The sequence below is a fragment of the Rhipicephalus sanguineus genome, chromosome 1, assembly GCF_013339695.2.
Source record: "Rhipicephalus sanguineus isolate Rsan-2018 chromosome 1, BIME_Rsan_1.4, whole genome shotgun sequence".
NCBI lineage: Eukaryota > Metazoa > Arthropoda > Arachnida > Ixodida > Ixodidae > Rhipicephalus > Rhipicephalus sanguineus.
In genome coordinates this window covers 292914074-292941802 of record NC_051176.1, presented here as the reverse complement: position 1 = coordinate 292941802, position 27729 = coordinate 292914074, and the positions used below count along the sequence as shown (strand labels likewise).

The following is a 27729-nucleotide window of genomic DNA, read 5'->3' as shown; positions in this document are numbered from 1 at the left end:
CAGATTCAGACTTCCGCGCGATTGTGGCAAAGCCTTTGCGGGTAAGCATCGGGAAAGAACAAAGGTGAGGCGGTGGGCACTGACGAACGCGCCAACATGACTTATCGCCGGCAACCTTATCACAATAAGTGTCATCAGATATCTGCTGGGGCATGCGTGCGGCGCAGCACTGCTTTAAGCCTACTGCACGCTTTTGACAGGCGACAACCTGGACGCGCTGAGCCGCCGATCCCTGCCTCGTTGTGCGGGGCCGTGTTCAAGCGCGCGCCAGATTTGTAGAAACGAAAGCAGCTCGCTGTTGCGAAGTTAAGCATTGCTGGTCGCGGGAGACGAGAAACCTCTTTGCATTGACGCTATCGCGTTAAACGCATGCGTACGGTACAGCAAGCGTAGCGCTGTTGTAACTATGCTGCACACTTTTATTAGGCGACCACCCAAACGCGCCTCCGTCCGCTGCCAGGACCGCTAGAGCGTCGCGGAGTGCGCATCGCTTATGGGAAGTTAGTCATCGCCGCATTAACCGAACTGGGTACGAAGAACACTCCCACGACAAATGCGCGCGTGTGGTACAGCAAGCTGCCCGGCAGTGACAGCGTGAGCCGAGAAGGTGACGCGCTGCATGCAACTAGCCAGGAGACGATCGGCTCCACGCAGCCTTACCGCGTTTCACTGGAACTGTGTCAGTTTTCGTTCAGCAGCAGATCGCGGTACAGACGCGCACACACACATATTGCGGAAAGCCGACACCGTCCGCTCTGTCGGTCACTGCGTATACCAGACCCTGTAATAGTTCCGAAATGCTCCTTGGTGTCGCCCCCGCGCGCTATCGGCAATATCGGGCGGTCGTGCGAGAGTACCAGAATCTTTTCTCTACTTTGGCAAAAAAGAAAGAAAAGGTTTTGCACTGGATACTTCGGGCAATATTTGCTGTGGCACAGTATTTATGTCTTTGCTAGCGGCGATGGCGTACGCGAGGAGATGCAAATTTTTACATGGTGGTTAAATGCGTACAACCGTTTAGTGCGTAGTTATGCGGTGTTCCCGACAGGTACGCATTAACGAGGTTCCACTGTAGTGTTTACTATTCGATTCAATTCGCACTGGAATTTTACTATTCGAACTTCCCAAAGACAAATACAGTCGTCCGATTGAAAGTGACCCCTTCAGATTTTCAACATGCTTCACCGCATTACACTCTCGTATTGCGGCAAAGCTGCCTTTCTTGCTCCGTTACCGTCTAAATTAGCCAAGAGTCACAGTCAACGTGCGATTGGAAGTGGTCCCTACATTTTCATTATTCTTCACCTCATCACACCTCCGTATTGCAGCAAAGCTGCCTTTCAAGCTCCACTATGGTCGCAAATGTATTAACTCAAGAAAACGCTGGTTCCAACATGGAGATGAAAGATGTGGCAGAGGTGGGGGCTCAATCAATGCTGTTTTGGACCTAAAATTTGGGTAGGAAGTCCGAAAAATCGGACGCCGAAGCTTTTTAGCATCCAAAATTTCAGATGTTCTTATATATCAACGTCTACAAGGCAGATTTGGAACTCCGGACTTGAAGGGAGCACACCCTTGTCCACCACATCAGTTGGGCTTCCACAGAAGTTAAAAGAGGAGAAGAGGCTGAGGAAATGGCATCTTTGCCTATCACGTGTAAATTTACAATGTTGTTGGTAACACTTTGGTTGCACCAAATCATGCACATAAATACAATTCGGCCTCTACATTGCCTCATTCTTGATAAGACAAGTATGAAACGCTAGCGCTTCATCAACCTAGCGAAAAGAAACACTTTCATGTTGCTATCTTATAATAATATGCTTAGGAATCCTCTCCAACTTTTTTTTCTGCAATTTCACTTCTCAATATTTGAGAAATATCCTAAAAATATTCGATTCGATTCACACTCACACTTCAATATTTGAATTTGCTTCACACTGAAAATTTTTCTATTCGCCCAGCTCTACTTTTTTTTTTTTTTTCTGCCAGTGAACTGGTCGGCAGCAGATAGTCCCTCCACCACAATGCAGCCAGAGGACTATGCTAGTGGACCATAGTCACGATCCTTGACAGCATCAGCCATGTATTTGACATTGCACACATTGCGACAGAACAAAACCACTTCGCATTGCTGTCGATGCAATCATGGATGATGACCACTCATTTTCTGAAGCAGACTTGTAGCCATTGTGCACAGAGTCAAAATGTAACTGCTATTTGCAGTAACCACTGAGAACAAAACTGGTGTTGCTACCGACATGATCATATCAGCCATGCAGCTCTGAAGGCTATACAGTCGGTCCCGGATATATCGAACTCGAAGGGGACCGCGAAATAGTTCGATATATAGAGAATTCGAAATACAAAATATGCGTATTTAAGGCTTTAAATAAAGCACTGCAGGCCTCGACAGTTTTCGGAAATTGTAAAAAGCGCAAACATGATGATTCACTCACATATGCAAACGAAAAAGGCGACAGCTTCTTCTTTTGCAAGTTACCGCACTTTATTTTGCATGAAAATAGTCCGTAAACTTGCTTCTTGCACGCCTTGAAGTTTATCAAGTCATCGTCAGTATCACTGAAGCTTTCCGAACAAGCAAATTCAGCCACCTTCGGCCACAACAGTAGTGATCGACGTTGAACTGGCTGAATGCCGATGTAAGCTCTGTAGTGCGGTAAAGGGTTTAGTGTTGGCATTGGCAGCATTGGCATCTTCAAACTGCACGTCCGGGTCCATTTTCGCAGCACCGGTAACGTCAGCTATGATCTCTGCATCGATGAAGTCACTCGCTGTGCTCCCGTCTGATATGGCACCCGGAAAATAAGTCTCACCGTACGCCGTAGTCAGCGGTCATGACACACCCAATGTCGTCACCTGGCACCAAGACCCGCAAGGAAACTACTGTGCTTTACTTGACGTCGCTCCAAGCACCGGTCACCATTTTTATCGTTACGAGTGGGACACTGTTTAGTTTGACTCCCAAATGACGATTTATCAAGAACGAAGCGAGAAGTACACAAGTCCACATGCCGCAAGAGACAACGCTGCACAAACAAACATTTCTCTACCGTCGACACGTTGGTGATAGTGATGACACTTGTGGCTTTGTAGAAGACAGCCGCTGCTTTGGCGAGAAATGCGAAAAAAAGCGTAGTCTCTGAGACGTGTTTTATAGTTTTATAACTGAAAACGCCAAAATACGTCATGAGGTTGCACATCTCGAAGGCATGCTTTTCGAGTCCGCACGCCATCGTGCGTGAACGAACAGGGGAATGTAAACATTACAACGAGGCTGCCAAGTCACTTCGCATTCTCATTTTGGTGCCCTCGGCAATCAGCCTCTTTGAAAAACACTACACTCAAACCTCTATATAATGAACACATATAACGAATTATCGGTTATAACGAAGTAAATGAAGAACAGTGCTGTCATATATACAGTATTACAAATAAATGTTTATAACGAATTTTCGGATATTATGAAGTTATTTTCGTGGCAGATGTGACTGTTATAATGAGGTTTGAGTGTATGCCCACACGTTAAAACCTGCGGATTGTGCATCAAATATACCGGTGCACTGACAAGCGCTGCGCAACGGAACTAGATCAACGCAATGGAATAGACACCTTTTCGTCACCTGCGCGCGCGATGAGGGGTCGGAACTTGCTAGAACGCGGCCGAAAAATTATTAACATTTGTGAGGAAAAATGCACCTTCTGCGCTTCGGCGCAGCGTTCGATATAGCGGATGTTTCGTGGTGCGGGAGTTCGATATATGTGTGCACCAGCCCCATACTTTTGCATAGGAAATTCAAGGGGATTTCTCAGTTGTTCGATATAGTCAATAATTCATTATATCAGAGTTCGATATATCCGGGATCGACTGTATAGACATAATTAGGCACAGTGTTCTGGCCATTATGTTCAAGTAGGGTTCTCGTTAGGGGTGTGCAAATAGTAAAATTTCATCTCGAATCGAATAGTGCCGAATAGTGGCCAAAAATATCAAATACAAAAGATTTTATTGGAAATTGAGAGAAAGAACAAAGAAATGAAATCTGCTCATGTCCTTGGGCACATAACATGGTGACTGCTACCGAAAGACTACAAATTGTCACGCCAAGCTGTACCACATGACCTGGCTTCAGGCTCTAGGCTAACAGAGGGGGGTACAGTAGCTAGTTTTTAACAGCGAAGTTGTTTAAGGCAGCCATAATTTGTGTGGCCTATCAGGTATATACCACAGAAATTGGGTGAATCCCACTACTCACCACTGGTCCACTAAGAATGAATGAAGACAACAGTTAGCCCAACAAACGGTTTTGCGGCCTATCAGAAAACTATCATCGTCATAAACGGGTATTTGCCACAGAAATTGGGTGAATCCCACTACTCACCACTGGTCCACTAAAAATGAAGGCAACAGTTAGCCCAACAGTAGGGAACGGGAAAGGCAATGGTGGCTGCGAGAAGACCCCAAAGAGATGGAAGGCCTACGCCGACGTGCCCATAGATCTATGAGAGGTGTGAACACTTGGTTTCAGCGCGAGTTTGTCTCTGTAGTATGGAAATCTGTGTCGTGTCTGTTACTGTATGTGGTTTAACTCGTATCACCTAGCTAAGGCCTAGCAACGACCTAGAAGCAACCTAGAAACAACCCTCATCACCTATCTAAGGCCTAGACTAAAACAACCTAGAAGCAACCAGATTAGTCTAGAGAATCGTCCAGTTTCGCTGTTTCAGGGCTTGCACAGCTTAGTGCTTAGTGCAAGAGTCGCTAATTTTTTTCCCACCTATGGTCGCACAATACGGCTCATCTGACAATGGTAATATTGTGATCCATCGTCATGAGGGCTCTGGGCCCAAAAATCTTCGGGCGCCCCTTCACAGCAGCGTTTTAACTGCGCGCCGGAATGGTGAGAGTTTCTGAACGAGTGGTGCGATGCAGCAGTGGCGAACGCATGCGTGAACAAATTTTCACATGTGAAGCCAATCACTGGGGGTTTGTTGGGCCAAAGTCTGGACGTTTTACGGCGCTTGAGGCATACGTGACTGAACTACGCAAGAAGTTCGTGCCTTCATTTCGGAAGCGAAGTTGTGAAGGGCTTGACAGCTTTCTTATGCGTTTTTTACGTGCGCAAATGACATAATCTCATTTAAAATAAATATGTGCTCACTTTTGAACCAGGATATTTGTCAAAGCTTTAACGAAAGGCCTACTGCAACAGCGTTAGCATTAGTTTTAGCCACCCCACCCTAACCAAGTATCACCATTGGCCTTTGTCGCATTTTAGATATTCGACCTGTCCAATTATTCGAAACTTTGAATACTAGCTATTCGAAATCGAATTGAATTATTTGGTTAGGTATTATTCTATTCGAATTTGAAACTCGTATATTCACACACCCTTAGTTCTCGCTGATGACTGTAGCAGTGCTGACTCTGCAGTATTTGCGTCGCTCATGTGTAATGCTACACACTCTGTTTATTCCCAAGGGTGTCGAAATTAACTGTGGTGTGGTCAGATACGTCTGATGAAACGAGACCTCGTTTCCATTAGGTAATGTATATACTTACTTGGACCAGAGAATGAGTTCAATTCTCCAATTTTGTGAATTACCGAGTTCTTATTGTTGTAATTTGTGTGGCGTGTATAAGAAATGGAGACCACATACATTTTCCACAGGTCTCACCAGTTTCGTTGTACTAGGTTTCGACTGTATGGAATGTTGAGAAGCAGCTGTTAGCACTGAAAGATGCCAAGCTTCAGGATGTACATTTGGGTTAGCCAGCGGCTCCATCTTAAATACAGTGTTGTGAAGAGGGGCAAAGACAAATGAAGCTTGGATGACAGGGTCTCTTTTTTTCTGGATTCTTTTATCACTAAGCATCTTCATGCTGTAGCTACAGAGCACTTATTTTCATTCCTCTAGGAGCCAAGTATTCTACATTGCTTTAGGGGAGAAAGCAGCCCTTCTGAGTATTGAACAACATGATCGTCTTGTACTTGTTTAGCTCGTTTCACATGATTGTGATTTTGCTCCAGGAGCGATGCAGTAGCTGCCACGTGAGCCTCAAAACCTTTTTTTTTAGCTGAGCATGCCACTTCTACTGAGATTGTAAGAGATGGAAAAATTTGCTAGTAGTGAAGTGTCTGACCATTAGTGGAGCCTCTGTGGAGCAGTGATGTGAGGAACATTTCTCAGAGGCGGGGTCAAGGTGCCGAACCAAAGGAGTGGGTAACAGCACTTTCTGCAAGCAACACTGCTCATCACAGCAGTTGGCATCGCACAAAAGCGTCCATGCGTCTTGGTGCTGCTCGACTGAAACAGGCTTCATCGCTTAAAAAAGGTGCTTTTGTATCGCAGTGTGTTCAAAGTTAGCTCTGCATCGGTGCTTGGCTGCTGCTGTTCAAGGAAAGGCGGGGATGTTCTCTGGAAACATAGGGGCCATCAATTCTCTGAAGTGTTATTTAGTTCTCTGCTGCCTTCTCATCATGTCTGTGTGAAGGACCAAAATTTTCTGTATATGGTTTTCTGCTGCATCCAATGTTATATCTGTGTCTGCTCTTTTTCAGGGTCACAGAACAGGATACATTTATCGGCAACCACTGCTGCGTAATGAGCAGCCGCGCCTCAAGACTGACGTGGAAGTGCCCCCATCAGCCAGTTCCATTGCACAGTTTCTGGAAGAAGATAAGTGGCTCAGGTGGGAACATAGTTGATCTTTTATATGTTGGCTTCATAGCGCTCCTTGCTATGGCATTATTTGTATGCCATCATCACTAAAACTCAAACACCACATTGCACATATTGCCTCTTTTTCTTTTGTGCGCGTGCATCTGTCAGCAACCACCTGTTTGTATGTACAGTACTCACCGATTTAAACGAGACATCAATATTTTTAGTATAACAACTGGTATGCACAATTGCTCAAGATAACTGGGTCATGTCACGACGAATCTGGTCTCTAAAGATAATGTTGGCTCTTATCTATGCGTTCAAGTCGAAATTACGCAATACAGTCGATCCCGGATATATCGAATTATTGGCTATATCGAACAGTTGAGAAATCCCCTTCAATTTCCCATGCAAAAGTACGGGGCTGGTGTGCACGTATATCGAACTCCCGCACAGTGAAACATCTGCTATAATCGAACGCTGCCCCGCACCGAAGCCCAGAAAGTGCATTTTTCCTAACAACTATAGATCATTTTTCGGCCGCGTTCTTATAAGTTCCAATCCCTCGTTCGCGCGTAGGTGACGAAATTGTGTTCCTCTAGTTCGTATTTCGAATTCTCTATATATCGAACTATTTCGCGGTCCCCTTCGAGTTCGATATATCCGGGATCAACTGTATGACCCGAACTGAAGATGGTAGAAACAAAAGTACGCACGTTACTTAGCCCTAAATTGCCCTATTTCAATCCGTGAGTACTGTACGTATACCGCATTTACACAAACCTAATGCACCTGTCCCCGCCTCTCTCTTTTTGAGAAAATGGATCGGAAATTGCCCGTGGGGCAATTGAATACAAATTGAATACAAAACCAAAATCACTTAGACATTTCTAGTAGGGGGTCAGGAGTAGTCCATGCTCAACCTAAGTGCATCATATCTGTCCCCAATGGAGCAGGCAGTGAAGATTCACTTATTATTAGGGGTGTGCGAATATTCGCAATTTCGAACATTTTTCTAATAGTGTTTGCTATTCGATTCGATTCGCACTGGAATTTTACTATTCGAACTTCCCAAAAACAAATACAGTCAACGTCTGATTGAAAGTGACCCCTTCAGATTTTCAATATGCTTCACCTCATTATACTCTCGTATTGCGGCAAAGCTGCCTTTCAAGCTCCATTACGGTCGAACTTTGCCAAGACACAGTCAACGTCTGATTGTAAGTGGTCCCTAGATTTTCAATATGCTTCACCTCATCACACCTCTGTATTGCGGCAAAGCTGCCTTTCAAGTTCTGCTACGGTCGCAAATGTACTAACTCAAGAAAACGCTTGTTCCAACATGGAGATGAAAGATGTGGCAGAGGTGGGGGCTCAATTAATGCTGTTTTGGACTTGAAATTTCGGCAGGAAGTCCGAAAAATTGGAAGCCGAAGCTTTTTAGCATCCAAAATTTCAGATGTTCTTATATATCGACGTCTACGAGGCAGATTTGGAACTCCGGACTTGAAGGGAGCACACCCTTGTCCGCCACATCAGTTGGGCTTCCACAGAAGTTGAAAGGGGAGGAGAGGCTGAGGAAATGGCATTTTTGCCTATCACGTGTAAAGTGTTGTCGGCAACACTTTGGTTGCAAATCAGTTCTGCGGAATCCCGCAAGGTGGCGCAAGGCTTAAGAAACGGAAAATAGACAACCACCTGTTTGTAGCACGAAGCCACAAGGAAATCCATACGGATTTCTCAGAAATAAAGCCTCTTAGTCACCGAAAAATTCGTCCTGGTTCAGGGATCAAACCCGGGACCAACGCCTTTCCGGGGCAGTCGCTCTACCAATTGAGCTAACCAGGAAGCTAGCAAGTGGTAGTGCAAGGGCGAGTTCATCGACAACTCGAAGCACAGCTCTAGTTTCCTGGTTAGCTCAATTGGTAGAGCGACCGCCCTGGAAAGGCGTTGGTCCCGGGTTCGATCCCCAGACCAGGATGGATTTTTCGACAAATAAGAGGCTTTATTTCTGAAAAATCCGTATGGATTTCCTTGGGGCTTCGTGCTACAAACAGGTGGTTGTCTATTTTTCCTTTCTTAACTTTGGTTGCACCAAATCATGTAGATAAATATAAATCGCAAACTTGGGGGAACTGTCTTGACTCGTCGGGATAATGTCCATTGCAGTGGGGCTGGCTTGCAGATGCTCAGCGACAAAAACTTCAAAGTCAAATTAAAATATTTTATACATGTTTTCAGACTCCGGTGTGGGGAGTGCATTGACACTGCATACGAAGGAAACGAAAAATGTCCCTTTTGCAATGTCTCAAAATCGTGTCAGTACTCCTTTAAGGATCGCGTCGAGTTACTAACACACGATGCAACGACAACAAACACGCACAAGCCTAAAAAAGCAAACAAAATCAGGTACGCACAACAGCGACACCTGGTGTCACGATGCGCAAGCGAAAAAAGGGGGGAAAACTCGGATCTGCTACAGAGCGGCATTAGGGGAGCTGGCGGCTTTCATCATAATCATCATCGCGCCACACCGGATCGACTGCTCTGGCTCGCTGCGCTTGCATTCGTTCCTCTCGCAATCACCGCTTGCCTTTTTTTTTAGCAGTTGCAAAAGTTATGCATTATTTATCTGAATTTTCGGCAGATCTACTGCTCAAAATAATGAACGATGAGCATGGAAAATTCGTTAAACCCAGGTCATTTGCCACAATGCCTTCATTACATGGAGGTAAAAATGCATGGGCTTCTATGGGGATGGAGTTGGGGAATGAAGAAAATTTGTTAAATCCAGGAATTCATTAAATAGAGGTGCGTTACATGGCGCTCATTCGGCAAGCATTATGAAATCATGAATGGTAATCTACCACTATCCCTCAAGAGGAAGGTATATAACAGCTGCATCTTACCGGTACTTACCTACGGAGCAGAAACCTGGAGACTTACAAAGAGGGTTCAACTTAAATTGAGGACGACGCAGCGAGCGATGGAAAGGAAAATGATAGGTGTAACCTTAAGAGACAGGAAGAGAGCAGAGGGGGTCAGGGAACAAACGGGGGTTAAGGACATCATAGTTGAAATCAAGAAGAAGAAATGGATATGGGCCGGGCACATAGCACGTCGGCAGGATAACCGGTGGTCATTAAGGGTAAATGACTGGATTCCAAGAGATGGCAAATGCGTGAGGGGGCGACAGAAAATTAGGTGGGTAGATGAGATTAAGAAGTTTGTAGGTATAACTTGGCAGCAGAAAGCACAGGACTGGGTTGGTTGGCGGAACATGGGAGAGGCCTTTGCCCTGCAGTGGGCGTAGACAGGCTGATGATGATGATCCAGGCTTAACTATAAAAAGCAGTTAGAATAAGTTTTCCGAACGCTTGTCACCACGTGAGGTCCCTTTACCGCCTCGTGAGCCAAGTCAGTGCCTCCTCTATTTTTCTGTGCCTGGGCTAAGGAGAGGAGCGCAGTGGGAACCAGCCGTTGGCGTTAGTGCGCCTTTGAGCCACTAGGCGCCACCATCGTAGTAGACCCGATGGTGGCGCCTACATTGTAATAGATCTCTCGCGGAAATGAATGCCGTGGCTGGATTCGAAGCTGCTATATGGTTCAATTTTCGGCGGTATTCGCGCTGTTTAAAGTATAATGAAAACTTGTAAACGGGAATCGTGAAGCGCTTGTCGTTCTGGGCACCCAGCCCATTTCAAAGGCATGTGTCGTTTGCGGCAGTTTGGTCGAGATGCACGCGCGTCGTCTGCTAGGCCCGTACCAGAAAGCGCATGCTAGTGATGCGCGAAAGATTTTTTGACACCTTCGCTTGACTGAGAGTCGGTTTTTCACTGCCTGAAAGCGGATTTTTGAAAGCAGCATTTGCCAGGAGCTAATACCGAGAGCATAGACACTTAAAGCTCCCCGATGCATGCTAACGCCTGCTAGGGTAGCACACTACACGCAAGCCTGGAGTTCGTGCGCTAAATAGCCCGAAATGTCACTAGACTGTCCAGGGATATACATGATCACCCATTCCCTTTGTAAAGCTTTTGAGAATTAGATTTGTTGCCACCGAGAGAAAGCAACAGGTGGTGCCAGAAAATGAGGAACTATGTCAAGTGATTCCGCCATTTCAGAGCTTAAGGGGAGACACTGGTCTCGAAACGAAAAGTTTTATTATTGGAGATATTGTAATGAAATTGGGTGTGTATATGTATTTCTTCCTCCTGTTTTCAAAAATATAATTAGTTTTCATGTACTTCAATTAGTTATCAAATTGTGAGAGCATAAGTGAAATCTAATTAGGTAATTTCTTACAGGTCATTAAGACACTTTCCCTCAGTATTTTTAGGTTCTGTTTAAGATGCAGCTGTAGCCAAAGACCTGCCATGTGGAGCTATGCTATTTATATTGTCACTGAGATATATCATCATATAAGAACTTTCAATTGTATTGACATTGTGTAATCTTGAAATGCAATTAGCTCGCATTATTGTTCACAAAATTTCATATGTTCATCTTAGCCACAAAAAAATAGCATAGCTCCACAGTCCTATTTCTTACGAATTCAACGGTATAAAATTTATCAAAATTACCTTACAAAAACATAATGAAAAGATCCGTAAGGCTGGTCAAGTTGGCAAAAAATGTGAAGCTGAGAAAATCGCGTTTGAAGATTGACACGCACTGTATAAATTTCTAAAAGGAACCTTTAACCATAAATTTTATTCACATGTTCCCCATCTGTTTCCCTTCAAAACAAAACAGAAAGTGTCTTGTTCCACCCAAGGAATCATATCTAAAAAATTTTCCAATGTGCAAAGCATGATCAAAACCCCACCATGACAAGCGGCTGGGGGGTTCTGGAAAAGCCATGGGGTATGAGGCTCAAGCGACTGGCTGCTCATGTCTTTTCAGTCTTTAGGAAGAACCTTCTAGATGTTAGGCAGCATGTTACCCTGGGTAATAGGTTGCTATGCTTGAGAGAATACCTTCAAAGTAGTCCAGGACTGTAATCTTCAGTTGCACCCGTTTTGTGTCTCCTTGCAAGAGTCTTTTTTGTGTTGGTGCTCTTCAGATGAGTTGCATTTGCCTTGCGTAAACGCAGAGAGTCTTTTTCTAGGCTGTGGTCCCAGGGCACAGCCGAGACAAAAGTTTGAGTAAACAACATGGTCAATTACAAGGCCAGTGTAGAGCTCAATGATGCAGCCCACACCTATGTGTGAGCTCCGACCTCGCGTCATCCATGAGCCGTCGAACACAACATCGATGTTCCCTATGGGGTTCAGGAAGTCTGTATACAGCTCTTTTATTACTGCCACACTAGCAGCTTCACTTTCAGTCGCTGTGTTTTCGCAGGCTTTCACTAAACTTTTTAGGTGTCCCTGAAACGTCTTGTGGTGCAAGCCTCGGTGCGAAAGGTTCATACACGCACAAAAGTCCGAAAGGGCAGCAACACCTTTGCCTATCATCTGTATCCCCTTCATGGCCCTCATGTTGACTTCGAAGGGAGTGATGGTGGCAGTTCCGCTCACTCTCGGAGAAGAAAATTGCTTCTTCTCGAAATCACAACTGCTGCAAGAAAAAATAAGCTTTACCGCAAGGCCGTACTCCTTGTCCGTTGCCTTCCTCACGCTGAGACTTTTTGCGTCGCATTTGTCGCACTTCGCTTGTGCAAAAAAGTTATTCAAAACTTTCATATCGACGAGCAAAAAATCGGTCCCGGCGTCACCGGTCTGGCACTCCGCGCTTACTCCAAGAAGGTCGAACTTGCGCTGGGTAGCCGACTTTCCAGACAGAACGGTCTTCGTTTGCGCCGATCTCTCAACTCGCTGCGCCTGCTCCGCCGTTGAGTAGTACGCGGCATCAACCCGAAGTGTTTCGCTAGTCGAACTTGGTCCCACGGTGTCGTCAGTTGAAGTTCCCGGCAGGTCCAAAGGGTCCGGCCGCGACTCCAACTCCGCTGCCGACGGTGCACTTGTAGCCGGCGCCTTCTTGTTCCAAGCCCGTTTTTTACGGCTTCCAAAAGCTCGTTGCGTCGATGGTTTCAGACGAGAGTCTCCAGGCATCTCGATCGCGTGGAAAAACTACCGGCACAAAGTAGAGACACGGTCCGTCGAGAAACACGCACGATCGCAAAAGCAGGCGCACACAAACGGACAGCCACGGCGGAGAACCAAACACAAAGAAAAAAAAAATGACGTGTCGGTCGCGCCAGCCAATGGGAGACTCGGAAAGGCGCGCTTGAAAAGCGCGCCGCGTGAGAGCCAATCAGTGGCCTGGAAACGACCTTCAGAAAACCCGCGACGGCGGCCGTTCTGCTTGAGCGACGCCATTTTGAGATGGCGCAAAATGTGCACAAAGAAAACAGCTTCAAATCTAGCCCAAGGTGGCGGCGCTCGGCCCGCTGCAACGCTCATGGCGCGCGCGGGAAGTTCGAACAAATTTCGTCCTTTTGGGGACATTTTAGTGCTGCCGGGGTGCTTTGAAAGCCGATTTTATCGCGTTTCTCGACCGAATTTAGCGTTAGCAATTTGAGAGTAGGTGCTCAGAAGTACAAACGCCTCGAAAATAAGCTTTGCGAAAAATCGATTTTTTGACCATTTTTGACCGTTCCAAGACCCGCGTCTCCCCTTAAACCAATTAAACCGTGGTGGTACGAAAAAAAAAACGAAAATCAGCTGCATATGCCGCGCACTTCCCGCAACGCTGGACGATGTGCATGAACAGACGCTGTTGTTCAAGTCTAAAGTCATAGTGGCGATTCTCATTTTGAGCCAATGTGATAGGTGTGAGAAATGTGGCCTGTTGTCAGTTGCTTGAGTTCTTCTTTGTATTTGTCGACGGATTGTTGTAGCCTCAGTATCTCGCTCCTCAGCTCTCTCTCTTTCTTTTCTCTTCCATTTGGTCTTTTCGGTAGTGAGCAATGTAGAGGCCGAATGGCTGTCGACCTGGACGCTTTTGTCGCATGGGGCAGCCTGCCCAGCCTTGTGCACGCACGCATTCATTGTGACACTGTACATGATGACTGTCGATTGTTTCGCCGGTAGCGCATGTGGTGTCCATGGGCTCCGATTCTTCAGCTTCGGTACCTAATGTCAGTGCTGCACATGGCGGCGATCGCGAGGCAGCGTTGCTACTGGTACATGCATTTGTTGACTGTTCTGATGCAGCACGGTCGTGTTTGGTGATACTTGCTATGCTTGGTTCAGTTGTTACCTTGGGCTGCAAACGTGAAGGGTAGTCTGCAAAGAGTGACGCTACGGCATCCTTCTTAAGCCGCCGGTTCTTATATTCTATGAAATCTTTGGGTCGTAAATGACGGCTACATATTCTAGTGTAGTTTGAATATGTATTAAGAGACCAATTATCTTGCCTAGTTACTGCAAGGCACCTCTACCGAACACCAGCGGCAGCTGGAATATCGACAGCCAAACTTTGTATTAAGAAAGCCTTAGATGCCCCATCAAACGCGAAAATTGACCGTCGGCGGCGTCAACACGAGTGATGTAAGAAATCATCACGTGATGACGTCGCAGATAATAAAACTTTGTAACATCATTGTGACGCCACATCGCGTGACGTCATCATATTACATTTTCGCTTGGTCAAAATGGGCCGACCACGGAGGCAGTGCATAACCATCTGAGGTGCAGAAAGCTTGCAGTGCCTCCGATCCTTGAGGCTTTAAGAAAACCACGTCAGGTGCAGAAAAATTTCGGAGGGAGGTAGGGGATGTGCAATACATTGACTGGGAAGAAAAAAAAAAGCAGATGGCTTTTGCCTTTCAGTCGTCTTAGATGAATGCATAAGGGGCCCTGTGAGTTTTGTCTTCTTTATCAATAACGGGAAATAAAAAAAAGAAAATCGTGATTTCTTTCCGTTCCATTTGCAGAGTGAAACATAACAGTAACGACATACTAAGGCATGCGAATGACGTGGCTGCATTAGCGTAAAATAGAAAATAAAACGCGAATGCTGTCAAACTCGAATGCAGGCATCGAACCGGCAGCACGGCCTGGCAAACTACCCGCGGAATACGTACAGTGGGGATGGAAAGAAACGCAAACATGCGGCACCTACATTCCTTGCTGTTTCGCATTTATTTTCAAGCGGTTGTAGCCTGGATGATTGATGAAAAGACGGAGTCTTCCATGATATAATCAAAGACCCTCTAGCGTCTTTCTATTGCCACCATAGTCGGAGCGTGATGAAAACAGCGTGCCGCTATGTTCACGTTTCTTTCCATCCCCCTGTACCTTTGAAAGCCTGCGAGAAGCACAAATGCAAATAAACTCGGATGCAAACGCGAATTCGTGAGTTTCGTAATACGTGCAGCCGCTCAGCTCCAGCTTCCCGTAGTCTGCTTGCACAGCGCCACCACGCGGCAGCGGCGAGCGGAGGCTGAGCGTGCGCTCGACGGCCCGAGGAGAGCGGTTGCCCAGGCACTGAAAAAATAGAGGAGGTGCTGGCCAAGTGCTTGTGGCCTCCGCGATTAGCTCCGGCAACGCGTTGCCGGAGCTAGTTGTGGAGGCCGTGAGGTGCTCTTCGTACTTCTCCAACTCATCAGCATGTGCCGCTAGGCCCTTAGCTAAAAACGTTCATGCTGCCGCTCATAAGCACCGGATCATGCGTCAAGCAAAGGCGGCGCCACCGTTCTGCTCAGTATAAAACGAAGGCATATCTGCACGTTTTAAGTTGGAAAAGATTATAATAAAAATTGTTCTGCATTTCAATGCTTATATAGAGAATTAATAGTCTACACCAGTAAAAGGTCACGTGATCGCCAACAAGTGCATCTTCACTTTTTTGCCATGAGTGGTGGCAAAAGTAATTTTGAGTGAAGAAATAAAAATATAAATCTGCATTTAACGAAAAAAAACAGGTTTTGTTTCAGACAATACAATCAGCAATTTTTCCATTAGTGGGCTTATCTCAATTCATGTTTTGAGCGGTTGTCTATCCCTTTAACTTCATCACAGCCCTCTTCTGAGCAGACAGCAGGGCTGGTGTCTGCTGCATTTAAAGCTGCTAGGTCATTATGATCAACGAAAATATTGTGTCAGCATGCAATGAAGTCTCCAAAGACTGTCACTACAGTAATCCCTCGTTATAACGAAGTCAGCGGGATGGCGAAAAAAATAGTTATAAGCAGTATTTCGATATAAGCGACCACTTGAGAAAAGCTAAAGCAGTCAAGCTTGAATTGCGGTACGACTGCGAGGAAGTAAAAAAACAATGTATTCAGTAAGCAAAACTTTATTCAGGCACATGAAACGCACTCTTAATAACACAATCGCATGGCCGAACACACAGCGCACCCTGTGGAATGCTACAGCACAAGTCAGCCCGAGCTCTTTTGGCCACTTCTCGGCATCCAAGAGACTGCAGTTTTCTGGTGTTGCAAAGCACCAGGAAAACTTTATTTTCGTGTAGATTCCATCACGGGGGACACCAGCGATGTGATTACGACCAAGATTAATAGTTCAGGCTGCACCATGGAATTTGACAGCTCCCGTTCGCCCCGCAGTAGAGTCGCTGACCGGTTTTCCGGACCTGGTGGGGACTGCAAAATAGTCCAAAGTTAATAAGATATTGAAGTTTATTTGGATTAAAGAAGCCTAAAAAACTTCAATAATACCCTGCTTCACGCTACACTTGTGGACGAGCAGCTTTGGTAGTATTTGGGTTACAATAATGTCATCAGTGCGTTGGCAATCGCTGCCGCCGAGCGTTGCGGGCGGCACAGCTGGTGGCTCCATAGCACCAAGCACAAAAAATTTGACGTCACTCATAAAAAGATGCTTGAAACGTCTCATCTGGTTGGTGGGATTTACTGACACGGTCAAGGGTTCTTTAACCTGCACTGACATTGCACAGTACACGAGCCTCGAGCACTTCGCCTCCATCGAAACACAACTGCGATCAAACCCGCATGTGTCAGGTCAGTAGCCGAGCACAGTAACCACTGAGCCATTCTACCACCGTGCCACTGAGCAACCGCAATGGCAGAGAACGTGTGACGTGCATAACGGCTCAGAAACACTTGACACACCACCATCACGACCACATGCGAAATGACAATTGGAAAAACAAGCACACAAAAAAAAAAAAACACCCTACCGGCGTATTAAAGGGGACCATAAGGCTGACTGAAAAAGGAAAGTTGCTTCCCCGAGAGTGTTTTGCCAGCCAAGGAAGAGCAGGCATGGCGTCTGAAACTGGAAGGTTGTGAGCACTCCCAATCTTGGAGGCAACAGAACTGTCCACTGGAAGCCAATCTTGACCAAGCCAGCGGAAAATTCAATATGGCGGCTTTTGAAGTCTAGTAGTGTGGTCAAAATGAGCGATTTAGTCCGAAAAATCGAACTTTAGAGCCAGGGTGTCGGAACGGAACAAAAACTTAAAATGAAAAACGAAAAAAAAAAAACGATATTTTTGACCGGAACGAAAACGTAACCGAAACTTTATCTATTATTTCGTTCCAGAGTGAAACCGAAATTTTTTCAATCATTTTTCGGTTCATGAGAAAACTTCGCAATCCGGAACAACTGAGCTCATGCAGTGTGAGCATATCTCAGGCAGGAATTCCAAAGCAAAGATATGTTGAAATTGTGCGAAAAACGAAAACAGTGGCAACTAGAGATGTTTATATTACCACAAGTGGACTTTTGCGCGCCTGTCGCCTGTCACGCAGGCCAAAGTGGAGAGGGCATTGTCGGCGCTGAAGTTTGTTACAGCGAAAGCTGTTATGAGTTCACAACAGCTGATTTTGGTGTCATAGTTTCCCGTCGCCGCCGGTGTCCGTGTCCGCTTTCACGTGATATAAGAAATTTCTGTGATCGGATGGGATTTTAACCCGCCCCTCTGCATGGCAGTCGCGTCTTCCACCAGAATGCCACGCTGGTGCTTGTAACTCCTTCACAAAAACACTCTATACAGGCGTCATGTCGGGCAAGCAATCGTGTTAACCTATGTAATATAGCGTGGCAGAAGAGTCAAATAACAACCAGTCACCACACAATGCTAATAGCGCAAAGAGTGTGTGGTTTAATGCTTCCCACCAGTGTTGCGGAGTTGCCCCATCAGAATTGGAATGACTCCGGACTCATTCCACATTTTCGCGACCCCGGAATAGTATGGGGACAACGCTTGGAGGAATGGAATGGGAATGTTATTAAGCGCCTTTTGCACGGAATGGAATCGGAGTGGAATTACATCTTTTTCCGAAAATAGAGCACGTTTTCAAACGTTAGGAAGTCAAAGCCTCGAAATTAACGATAAAGCAGCATTTTTAAAATGGCTTGGCTAATTACAAGCACGGTACATTTATAAGCAACGCGCCTACTACAAACCGAGGCTTATAGTTAGTTGTACAAACAAATAGATTATCCAAGCAGATACCCAAGGGAGAAACAAATTGCCCCTGCGCGTTGGTTCCCATTGATACCCCCGCACGAAAGTGGCAGATACTCTATGCACAGCCTGATTTTTATCTCACGAGCAGTTCAGTACCTGACCCAGGTAAATAACCTTTGAGACAAGGAAGACATTGCATACCTGCGCACAGGCAAACACAGAAAGTTCTCCTCACCCCATCCATGCTTGCGAGGCGCACTTGACAAGCGTGAGTGCTGCATTGCGGCCCAGTGTTCCGTATTCGATGCAAAGGCACAAGTTGTCCTAGCGGTGCACTGTTTCAACTAATACCAGCAGGTCTAGAGGGTTTTGTTCCCAATTAACCAAATCTTAGATTTCTCCGTATTCACGACCGCTGCAGATGCGTGGCAAAACTGCTTAGTCTTCTTGAACGCTACTGTTGTATATGAATACGCTATGTCGTCATTTCAACACTAACACGTTTAAGCTTAAACAATATTAAAACATCACCATTCCTTCAAACATGCTGACCATGCAAATACTATAGGTAGCGGGAGAACTGCCCCTATGGGAATTAGTAAGGTGGTTGTACTGCACGAGAAATGTCGCCAAGCTACTATCCCTCGACCTTGGTAACGTGTTTTGCGTACTTTTGTAGTTCCTAATGCATCTGATGACATCAGCTTTACGGGGCGTTCATTCTTAACTCGATAAAACTATCAAGATGCCTTTCCTGCGTTGAAGAATTACAGCAATGGAATTAAACTGCCCGGCCATTCCCAGAGTGCAAATGGGCTAAGTTTTTTCATTCCGAGGAATTGAAAGGAATGGAATTGCGGCAAGTTCTAATTCCCCGGAATGGAATTTGGATGGAATGGAGGCGCCCATTCCGCAACACTGCTTCCCATACACTGCAAAGTGCTCAGCCCTAATTCTTCATCATCATCAGCCACAGCACAAACTGCACATAATGACTTACACATGTGTAGCGGGTACCACGATTCTACGAGGAATGACAAGAAATGGCTTAGCGGGAACTTTGCTACTTCAGAAAAATTGCGATGATTTATGACGTAGTGAGTACCTTCCATGTGTACTTGTATTAGTTGCCCCAAGAGACCCTACAACGGGCTCTACAAAAGTCCGCTCTTCCAGCTTTCGCTGTGGCTGTGCTGCATGTTCCGCGCAGGCCTGGCGATCTTTTTATCAGAACAGTGGTCTCGCACATGAGAGAGTACACTCAATGACATGCTGCTTCTGAGATCGTGCTCACGCCCTTGACGCAAAGCATTGAGCCTACTCAAGAAATTCTTATTTGTCTTTTGAGAAAATAAATACTATGACTGAAATTAATACTGGTTTCTGCTAGTTGGTAGGAATTCGTGGTACAGTTACGTCCGCTCCTCTGAAGAACGTGTTTTACCCTTGCCCCACTTGCTTAATAGGAGGGCAAGTAACTACATCATAAATACAATGTGTTTTATGATTTCCTGAACTTCAACTTTTTGCATACAAAAAAAAACCGTTACGAACCGTTACAGAACTTTTTTTTTTTTTTTTTTTTTTCGTTCCAGAGCAGAAACGGAACGGAACTCTTTGCAGTGGAACGAAACTAAAACCGAAACGAAAAACATTTCGTTCCGACACCCTGTTTAGAGCATACATTTGTCCGAAAAATTGGTTGCCAAAATGTATTAATGCTATGGGAACCTTGATGGGGCATTTATGAAGTTAGAAATATCCATCAAGTCTGAATTGTTGGAGTCCGAAAAATCCGACGGTGACTGTAAACAGCTGGGAGCACTGGGCACCCGCTTGGTACCTGTTACTAGGTGGTTGTCGTTCGTGGGTTTGGTACTTTTTGTGGCCTATTCGTTGGTGGCATTAATTTTACACTGCACATACACAAAAGGGTCGCCGCTAGAGTTACTGTATATGCTACCTTTAGGTAGCAGAGTTGCGCATCTGTCTTCCAAACGCCGCTAGCAACCAAGTATTGCGGAGAAGCGAACGCTCAGCTAATTTTTGTATTTTTCGAAGCCGCCGCTGCAGCGAACTGAATTAACATTAGGCATCGATAGTCGATGTTTATCGCCGGTTTTCGACACGCCAGACATGTTAATTGTCGACACGATAGGCATGTCGCCTGCACAAACGTAGTGCGACTTCACCGCATAGCTGTGGTTGCTAGCCTGACCTTTGCGCAACTCTGCTACCTAAAGGTAGCATATACAGTAACTCTAGTCGCCGCCGCTCAGCAGCGCCTCCGCTCATCTCTTCGTTCTAAGTGGGTCAAGCTATTAATGCACTTCAAGTAATGCGGCTTAATACCCTATGCATGCATTTTCGGGACTGGGAGAAATTTCGACCGGGGAATGTTTCGAGTAAGGTTATTTCGTATCTCACATATAAAGGGCATGCAGTATTGAAACCTCTGTATGATAATTCGGTGAGTGCAGTGCTGTAACAAGTTTCAAGTAGCCGTTTGGTTTTTTGGGGGCTACTCGCAGTTACCTGCTGCATCGCTACTAATTCGGTAATATTATGTGGGTGTTCCTTACCAAGGCTGAATTACAAGAGCGGCAACTGAAATTCATGACGTCGTACCGGGTCTAGCTCAATTCTTTGGAAATAAAACCGTCTTTTCACGAAATGGAAAAGGTCACAACCATGAGCTGAGGTGGCCGTAATTGAGCCTGTCACCTTGCTTTCATGTGATTTTAGACCGAATCGGCATGGCAAAGAGTGCTGCTTGCAGCCAGTGTGACAGCGAAGAAACGATAGACCACGTTCTTTGTCGCTGCCCTCGCTACAGCTCGCACAGACTGTCGCTAGCTGCTGTGTTGGCCCGCCTTGACGACAGACCCCTGTCGGAAGAGTCAGTGCTGGAATGCCGACCCGAACTGTCTGCACAGCGAAAATCATTTAAGGCCTTACTGAACTTTTTGCGTGCCAGTGGCCTATTGAATAGGCTTTAGTACTGCCGATCTACAGCTTCCTTTTGTTTATATCTTTTTTTTATCGCGCGCCTGCTCTTCTCTCCGCTGTCCTTTCCATCTTTTTTTCCCTTCCCCCCTCCCCTTAGTGTAGGGTAGCAAACCGGATGCTACAATTCTGGTTAACCTCCCTGCCTTTCTCTCGTTTTATTATCTCTCTCTCTCTCTCTCTCTAGACCAGTGCTCTTTAGTTTTTATGTGCTCTGGTTTTCGTTGCTGTTCTTCAGAATCCAGGGTAAAGCCCATATTTGATTGAGTGACCACAATAACATTGGTATCGCACCACTCTGGGTAGCACCCAAGGTTTTCATTGCAAGCTGTGGTGGCAGATTTCGTATGATGGCTTTAAGTCACTGCAGCTTCGCTTCCACATTGCATTGGACCTGTGTCTTTCAAATTTGCACAAGATGCATGGATGCTATGGAGTGGGTTTTGCCAGTGCAGTGTCGTGTCATGATTGCGAGGCCTTTTTTTTTTCCTCTCTCCCTCTATTGAAAGTGGCTTTTTTTTTTACAGACCTATTATACAAACATTTTAGTGGTGCCTTCTGTCTAAAAAAAAAAAAATCATCTGTTAGCAACTACTTTACATAAATGGTTAAACTTTAATACAACTAAATTTTGATATAATGAAGCAAATTCTCAATTTTACTGACCTTGTCATATTGATGGGTCTTCAATCTTCCATCTAACCTTGCACATAGAAATCGCATATTTTTAACCTAAATTACGAAGAGTGTATATCTCAGATTGCAAGATAAGAAAATTTTTCTGCTGGTGCCAGTGGTCGATGGGCAGTTGAACGCACCTTTCAAATCTCACGCTGTGGGCCTTGTTTTGTCTTTGTAGCCCCTTGAAGAAGCTGTTAGATGGACGGAAGACTCAGGACAAGCTGCGCTGGGTGAATTCACCGAACACTTACCAGCGGGTGGAAGTGCTTGAGACAGGCACTGCTGACCCCAAGAAGATCACAAAGGTAGCCCAGTAATGGCCCCCTTGAGCTGTCTCAGCGCCAGATGCCTGCCCCCAAGCACGTAAAGCTCAGTGGGGTGGTGGTGGTTGTGGCGGCAGCAAAAGTGGAAGCCTGGCTTCTCATACGGGCTACCCCGGGGCTTCTGGAGTCTGACTTCTTTCCAGCTTTGGCAGCTTATGCAGTGCAGGCCTTTATAGCTGGCTTATTTGCCGGTGTGGGAAAACTTTTGACCAGCTTTCATTTTAGAAGGTAATACCCCTGGCAGGCGAGCGTAGCAAGTCATTTGAAACAACCTATTTTTATAGCTGTGCAAGACTCTTTACCTTAAGAAATTGGTCTGCTGTGTCAACTATCTTGGTCATATACACCAAAAGCTGGCCAGTGCATGTAGCAGGCCATAGCTATTTTACACGCATGCACAGGAAAAGCTGAGAAATAGAATTTAAGTATTCATCACAAATGCTTTTTGCTGAAGTTTGCTCAGGTAATGGTAAAATATTTGTGAGTTATCAGCCACATTTTTTTTATTATATTAAGAAAAAAACATTTTTTTCGAGTAACTATCTTCACACACAGAGATACTTATTCGAAATGGCGGCACAGTAGTGTTTTGCAAAGCACGGTGGGTAGGGTAGGTGCACTCTGGCGAGCATGGATAGCTTTTAAAGAAATGCACATTATGAGTGTCTCAAGCAATGAAAATGCATATATTGCTAAAATATATCATTCGTTTGATTGCGGCAATTGAGTGTTCATTTTTTTTGTAACTATGGATCACTGAACATGATCACTCAATTCCACCGCAATGAAAATCACCGAAATTTGTTTGTGAGAAGCTCCATTTAACTTCCTAGGCATAAGGCCGTATGACACGGAACGCATCTCCCTTGGCTTAAAGACAAACAAGTTAAAAGGAGTTCATGGTGCGGCAGGGGTATTATATTTGTGACCTTTTGGAACGTGGCATCACACAGGCTTGCTTGTGCTTCATTTCTGCAATGCACGCACCCCTGCCTGTCTGCACAATACCGTGTTGCAAAGCTATGTGCACTGCAGTAATTCCAGTTTATACTAAATACCTCCAAAAGATATAAATGATGGTTGTATGCATAAGGTGAAGCGGAAAAGCTCTAACTAGCATTTGCTCTGCCATGATGATTGTGCTTTGCTCAGATTATTATTATTATTATAATTATTATTATTATTATTATTATTATTATTATTATTATTATTATTATTATTATTACAGTAGGCTCTCTATAATTCAAGCTCGAAGGGACCCCAGGATTTTGTTCGAATTATCAGAAGGTCTCGTAACTATGACCCGGGGCAACATGCCAACTCATATTGCAATGAAACATTCTCAAATACATATGTACAGTGTTTTTGCATGTATAAGCCGCAGCCCCAACTACAAATAGCCGAAAAATAGAATTGAGAAAATAAAATCACGTATTGCCTTAAAGCCACCTTCCTTGCATTACCGCGAAGTAGGGCCATGATGCCGACTTGTGCATTGAAACTCACCCATAACCGACACCCCGACTTTAGCTTCAAATTTTCTGTGTATTTTGTGTTATATATATGAAAATAACGATATGTGCCACCCTGGGACCTCTTAGTTTGGGAGATACATAAGTGGGGGTACAAATGGGGGGGGGGGGGGTACGTACGTACCAAAGGAAAACTGGTGGGCATTTTCTTTTTTTCCAACATCACAGGCAGCTCTCAATAATTGCAAGTAATGTTTATAGAGTCAGCGTTGTTACTCATTTTTAGAGTTGGCTTTTACTCATTATAAGAGGCATGCAAGCGTGTGTCATTGAGGGATAAAATGTGTCCCGTGACAGCCAGTAGCCCTCTCCTAATATTAGTATGCTTTTCTGCATGACACCACTGTATTGCGGCGAAAGGTAGTTAAGCATTCCTTACGTGATAGATAGAATGCCAAACTGTCTCGTGTCTTTTTCTTCCTTGATCAACGCAGCATTGTTAGTGAACATATTTTGAGGTATGGACAAGCAGAAGGTATGAATTAACTGAATTAACGCGATGGAGCTGTTTGAATTAAGCGGCCTTAAAATACATTGAAAACATACTGGGCCAACCAAAATTTTGAAACTTGTTTGAATTAGCACAAACCTTGAGTTATCAGAACTTGAATTGTCACGAGTCTACAGTATTATTGGAGACATCAATGTGGCTAGTGTAGTTGAATGAAGATTGCAAAGCAGCTTCTCTTTTGTTATCTTCGTAGCACTGCAAAAGGTATCTTGAACTGTAGCATGTAGTGCAACAAAGGCTGGTGATTAGCTTAGTTGCACAAAAACGCATTCACTTAAGTGGCATCTTATCCCTGAAAGATTTTCCGAGCATTGTGTCGTGTGCTTGCCAGGGCACCTTAAGCTGGCAAGCTTAATAAGGAGCCTTTTTTTTTTATACGGGGAAAAAGGAGCTTGTTGCAGTGGAAGAAGTCAGGCTTCAGGTTTGTCTTGCAGTTTTTCGTCTTCTGCACTTTCTATTTCAGGGTAAAGTTGTCACCGAATTTGGGAATTGATGGCTTTTGTTGTAGTAATTCAGGGTGTGTCACTGAGTGTGCCCATTGCATGTCACTATGTTCACAAGTGTCAACCACTTGACAGCTGCTTAAGTGAAAGGTTTATGAAATTCTTGATAATGTCGGCCATGCCCTAAAGATATGAATTATAATGAAGGCTTTTCACCACTAATCATCTGCTCTCTGCAATTCCTTTTCTGTAGGGCACCTTCCTGAAGTCAACTGTCTTAAATAGTTAACAGATCAGTTATCTGTTTTACATTTCAGTAAAGGAGAAAATGCCTGTGACCCATGTTTGAGTTTTTATTTTTTTTTTTCAAGCTTTTCTTTTTGTCAAATCTTGGATCTCCACCATCATCAGCATGCTCTCTTTGCTGTTAACTCAAAATAATAAGCACAAGTCTTTGCTCTGATAAAAACTATATTTAGTTCTATAACTACATTCATGAACCTTTTCAATCTGGTTGTTGCCTCATTTTGAAAGGGTACATTTTTATGCTCGCATAGTCCTCTTTGTATGATCAGTTGGAGTATCTGTGAAGTATTTTGCACATTTCTTTGTGGAACTTCCTTTCATTTGCACTTTTTCTAAATCCTTGGAAGTTCCATTTGCAACTTTGTGGCTAGTCTATGTTGCAGAGCAGCCAAAATAGGCTAACACAGTCCTGTGACATGCAGCACGTATGTTGTTGCATTTTAAAAAGATACCTGGCCTGATATTTGGAAAGCATAATTTCTTTTTCAAAGCCCTTCATTTTATTGGGCACCCTTGAACACATTTATAAGTGGTATTCACAAGCTTGGTAGCAAGGTGTCGCACCAAGAAATACAAATACAAACTCCATAAACCTTTTTGGCAGCTGTTGTAAGGCGATACCTAGAAACCTTAGTTTTCCTTTACAACTGTTCAAATTGACATAGGCAAATTATAATCTAAATGTGTGGCAGAAATAAAAAAATGTTTCCAAAACTACACGAGGATTATAGACAGTATTACCCAGCACTTACATGTATCCTTTTATTGTGGCAATTTCAAGATTGAGCCTCTTTGTCCTATATATAATTACTCTTCTAGCCTTTAGTGCCAGTGTGTGCTCTTTTTTAGACCACATTTGCTAGGTTATATTCTCACCCGTAAGTGTGGTTGTCAGCTCGCTGTACACATTCCCTTATTTGTGTGCTATAAATTTATACGTATAATGTGATGGGCTTTACTCTGCTCCCTACTTAAGTTACCATCCTTCCTTAGGTAAAACAGGGCTTGATTTTCATGGGAATTGTTTCAGCTTGGTAAAGAAAGTTGGACTTGCTGGCATTGCTAGTGCCATTTGTGCATTGAGCAGTTTTTTCCCCCTCCGCCTCCCCCCCCCCTTTTTTTTTTTCATTTTTGGTTTGCTTTCAGCAAGTCCTTGCAGTTATTCCATCTCGCATGGAAAGCGAAATGTTGCTTGACGTTTCTCATGCACCTGTTTTATGCTTATGAAGGACGTAGTAAGGATGTTAAAAAAAAAGCAAGAACAAATGGTTGGAATGCTGCAGTCTCGTGTTTTCACATTCTAGTGCAGCTGGCAACACCTGTGCACTAGATGCCGGGTTAGATTGAAATTGTCTATATGATTTGTTGCCACATTCACTTAGCACTGCCAGTCAATACAGCAGAGCTTTTGCTCTAAGACTTCAAATCCGAACTTTTGCAAGTCTGAACTTTTGAATTAAACATTTACTGTACTCTACAATGTTTGCTCCAGTCAGTGCTACATCAGCACGTACAACAATATTGTGTAACTTTTTTTATGCAGTTCTTTTTTCACACCATAGGTGGTAGAAAAGGAAATCTTTTCTTTATCGGAATGGTAATGTTTGAATGTGAGCTGCTTTTCTGTACTAATTCCTTTGAGTTGAAGTGCATGTAAAATGCAGCATGTCAGGATTTAATTTACTCCTTCTCAGATGGAATCTATATTCACCTGCTCAAATCGTGCACATGGGATCATTTCCCTGTTTGCAATGCAAACCATTTAGTCTTAGGCAAGCATTTTACTCTTGCTTCGGTAGTTGTAAAGGGCTCATTCTTTGCAATAGTTATGGCTGCCTCGACAACACTTGGCAGCTTTGGTGACCGAGCTCTTAAAAGGTTTTGTGCAAGCAGCTTTAGACTGGAAGGCAATTTCACTGGAATGCTGCCTTACCAGACTTTCTCATTGCTTGATATCTCACCATTATGCAGAACTCAGGTGTTAATTATAACGATTAGTGTCATTTTCTGTTACCATTCACAGCTTTGGCGTATCTTTTCAGTACCACCTGCCGTGGTAGCGTAGCACGTAAAGTGTTGCCCTGCTAAGCTTGAGGGCACAAATTCTATTCCTGGCCATGGCGGCCACATTTCAATGGAGATGAAATGCGAGGAACACCGTTGTGCTTAAATTTAGGTGCACATTAAAGAACCCCAGGTAGACGAAATTAATCTGGAGTCCCTCAGTGCAGTGTGCCTCGTAATGATGTCGGGGTTTTGCCATGTAAAACACCAGAAATTATTATTATTAACATGCATCATATCTCTGGCATATAATGCTTGTTTAAGTGCGGGAAAGAAAATGTTGAATTACTGATACTTTTAAGTATCTCTGATATGAATTATATGGTGCTTGGTCTTGGGTCATATGACTGCCTAGAGCAATTGTGCATTTCGGATCCCTTTTTGAGCATGTAACATTTGTGCTATCATTGTTCCAACTCAGAAGGATATTGTCTGTAGTGTAAGCACATGTGGTAGTCTAAATGAAAAGTTGCTACTCTGTTTTGTGATGTGCCACTGTTGAGGAAGCCCTCCTGTTCCATGTTGTACTGCCATAGAATGTTAAACTCATAAAGAAAAAAAAAAAACTTTGGTGGTGGCTGGAGTTTGGTAGTGTTGTTTCAGATACCTCATTGTTTGCTTTGGTTAAAGGGTGCATTTTCTTTCTTTCTTTTTTTCTTTTAAGATTGTTATTGTGATAAAATGCCTTATCCACATTCCCTCATAACTGCATATGTGATGCTTGCCATTTGTTTTATGGCCACTGTTTACAGTGACTGAGCCTTAAGTTCTGGCTTGTGATCAACTCGCTATGATCCATGTTAGGATGTCCCTACGGCTTTATTATATAG

General features: G+C 44.4%; 1 protein-coding gene and 1 non-coding gene across 16 annotated transcripts in view; both read left to right on the top strand.

Annotated features, from left to right (window-relative positions):
* The window catches only part of LOC119379276 (protein hu-li tai shao), a 170779-nt gene that overhangs the window by 74201 nt on the left and 68849 nt on the right, over positions 1-27729 (top strand). For all 15 annotated transcript variants that reach the window (XM_037648529.2, XM_037648533.2, XM_037648541.2 and 12 more), the window contains exons 8-9: positions 6585-6715; positions 21899-22025. In XM_037648529.2, the coding sequence (XP_037504457.1) occupies positions 6585-6715; positions 21899-22025 (258 nt within the window). The remainder of the gene's footprint in view (positions 1-6584; positions 6716-21898; positions 22026-27729) is intronic.
* On the top strand, positions 8595-8668 carry Trnas-gga (transfer RNA serine (anticodon GGA)). The gene has a single exon. It is a non-coding gene; the product is annotated as a tRNA-Ser (tRNA).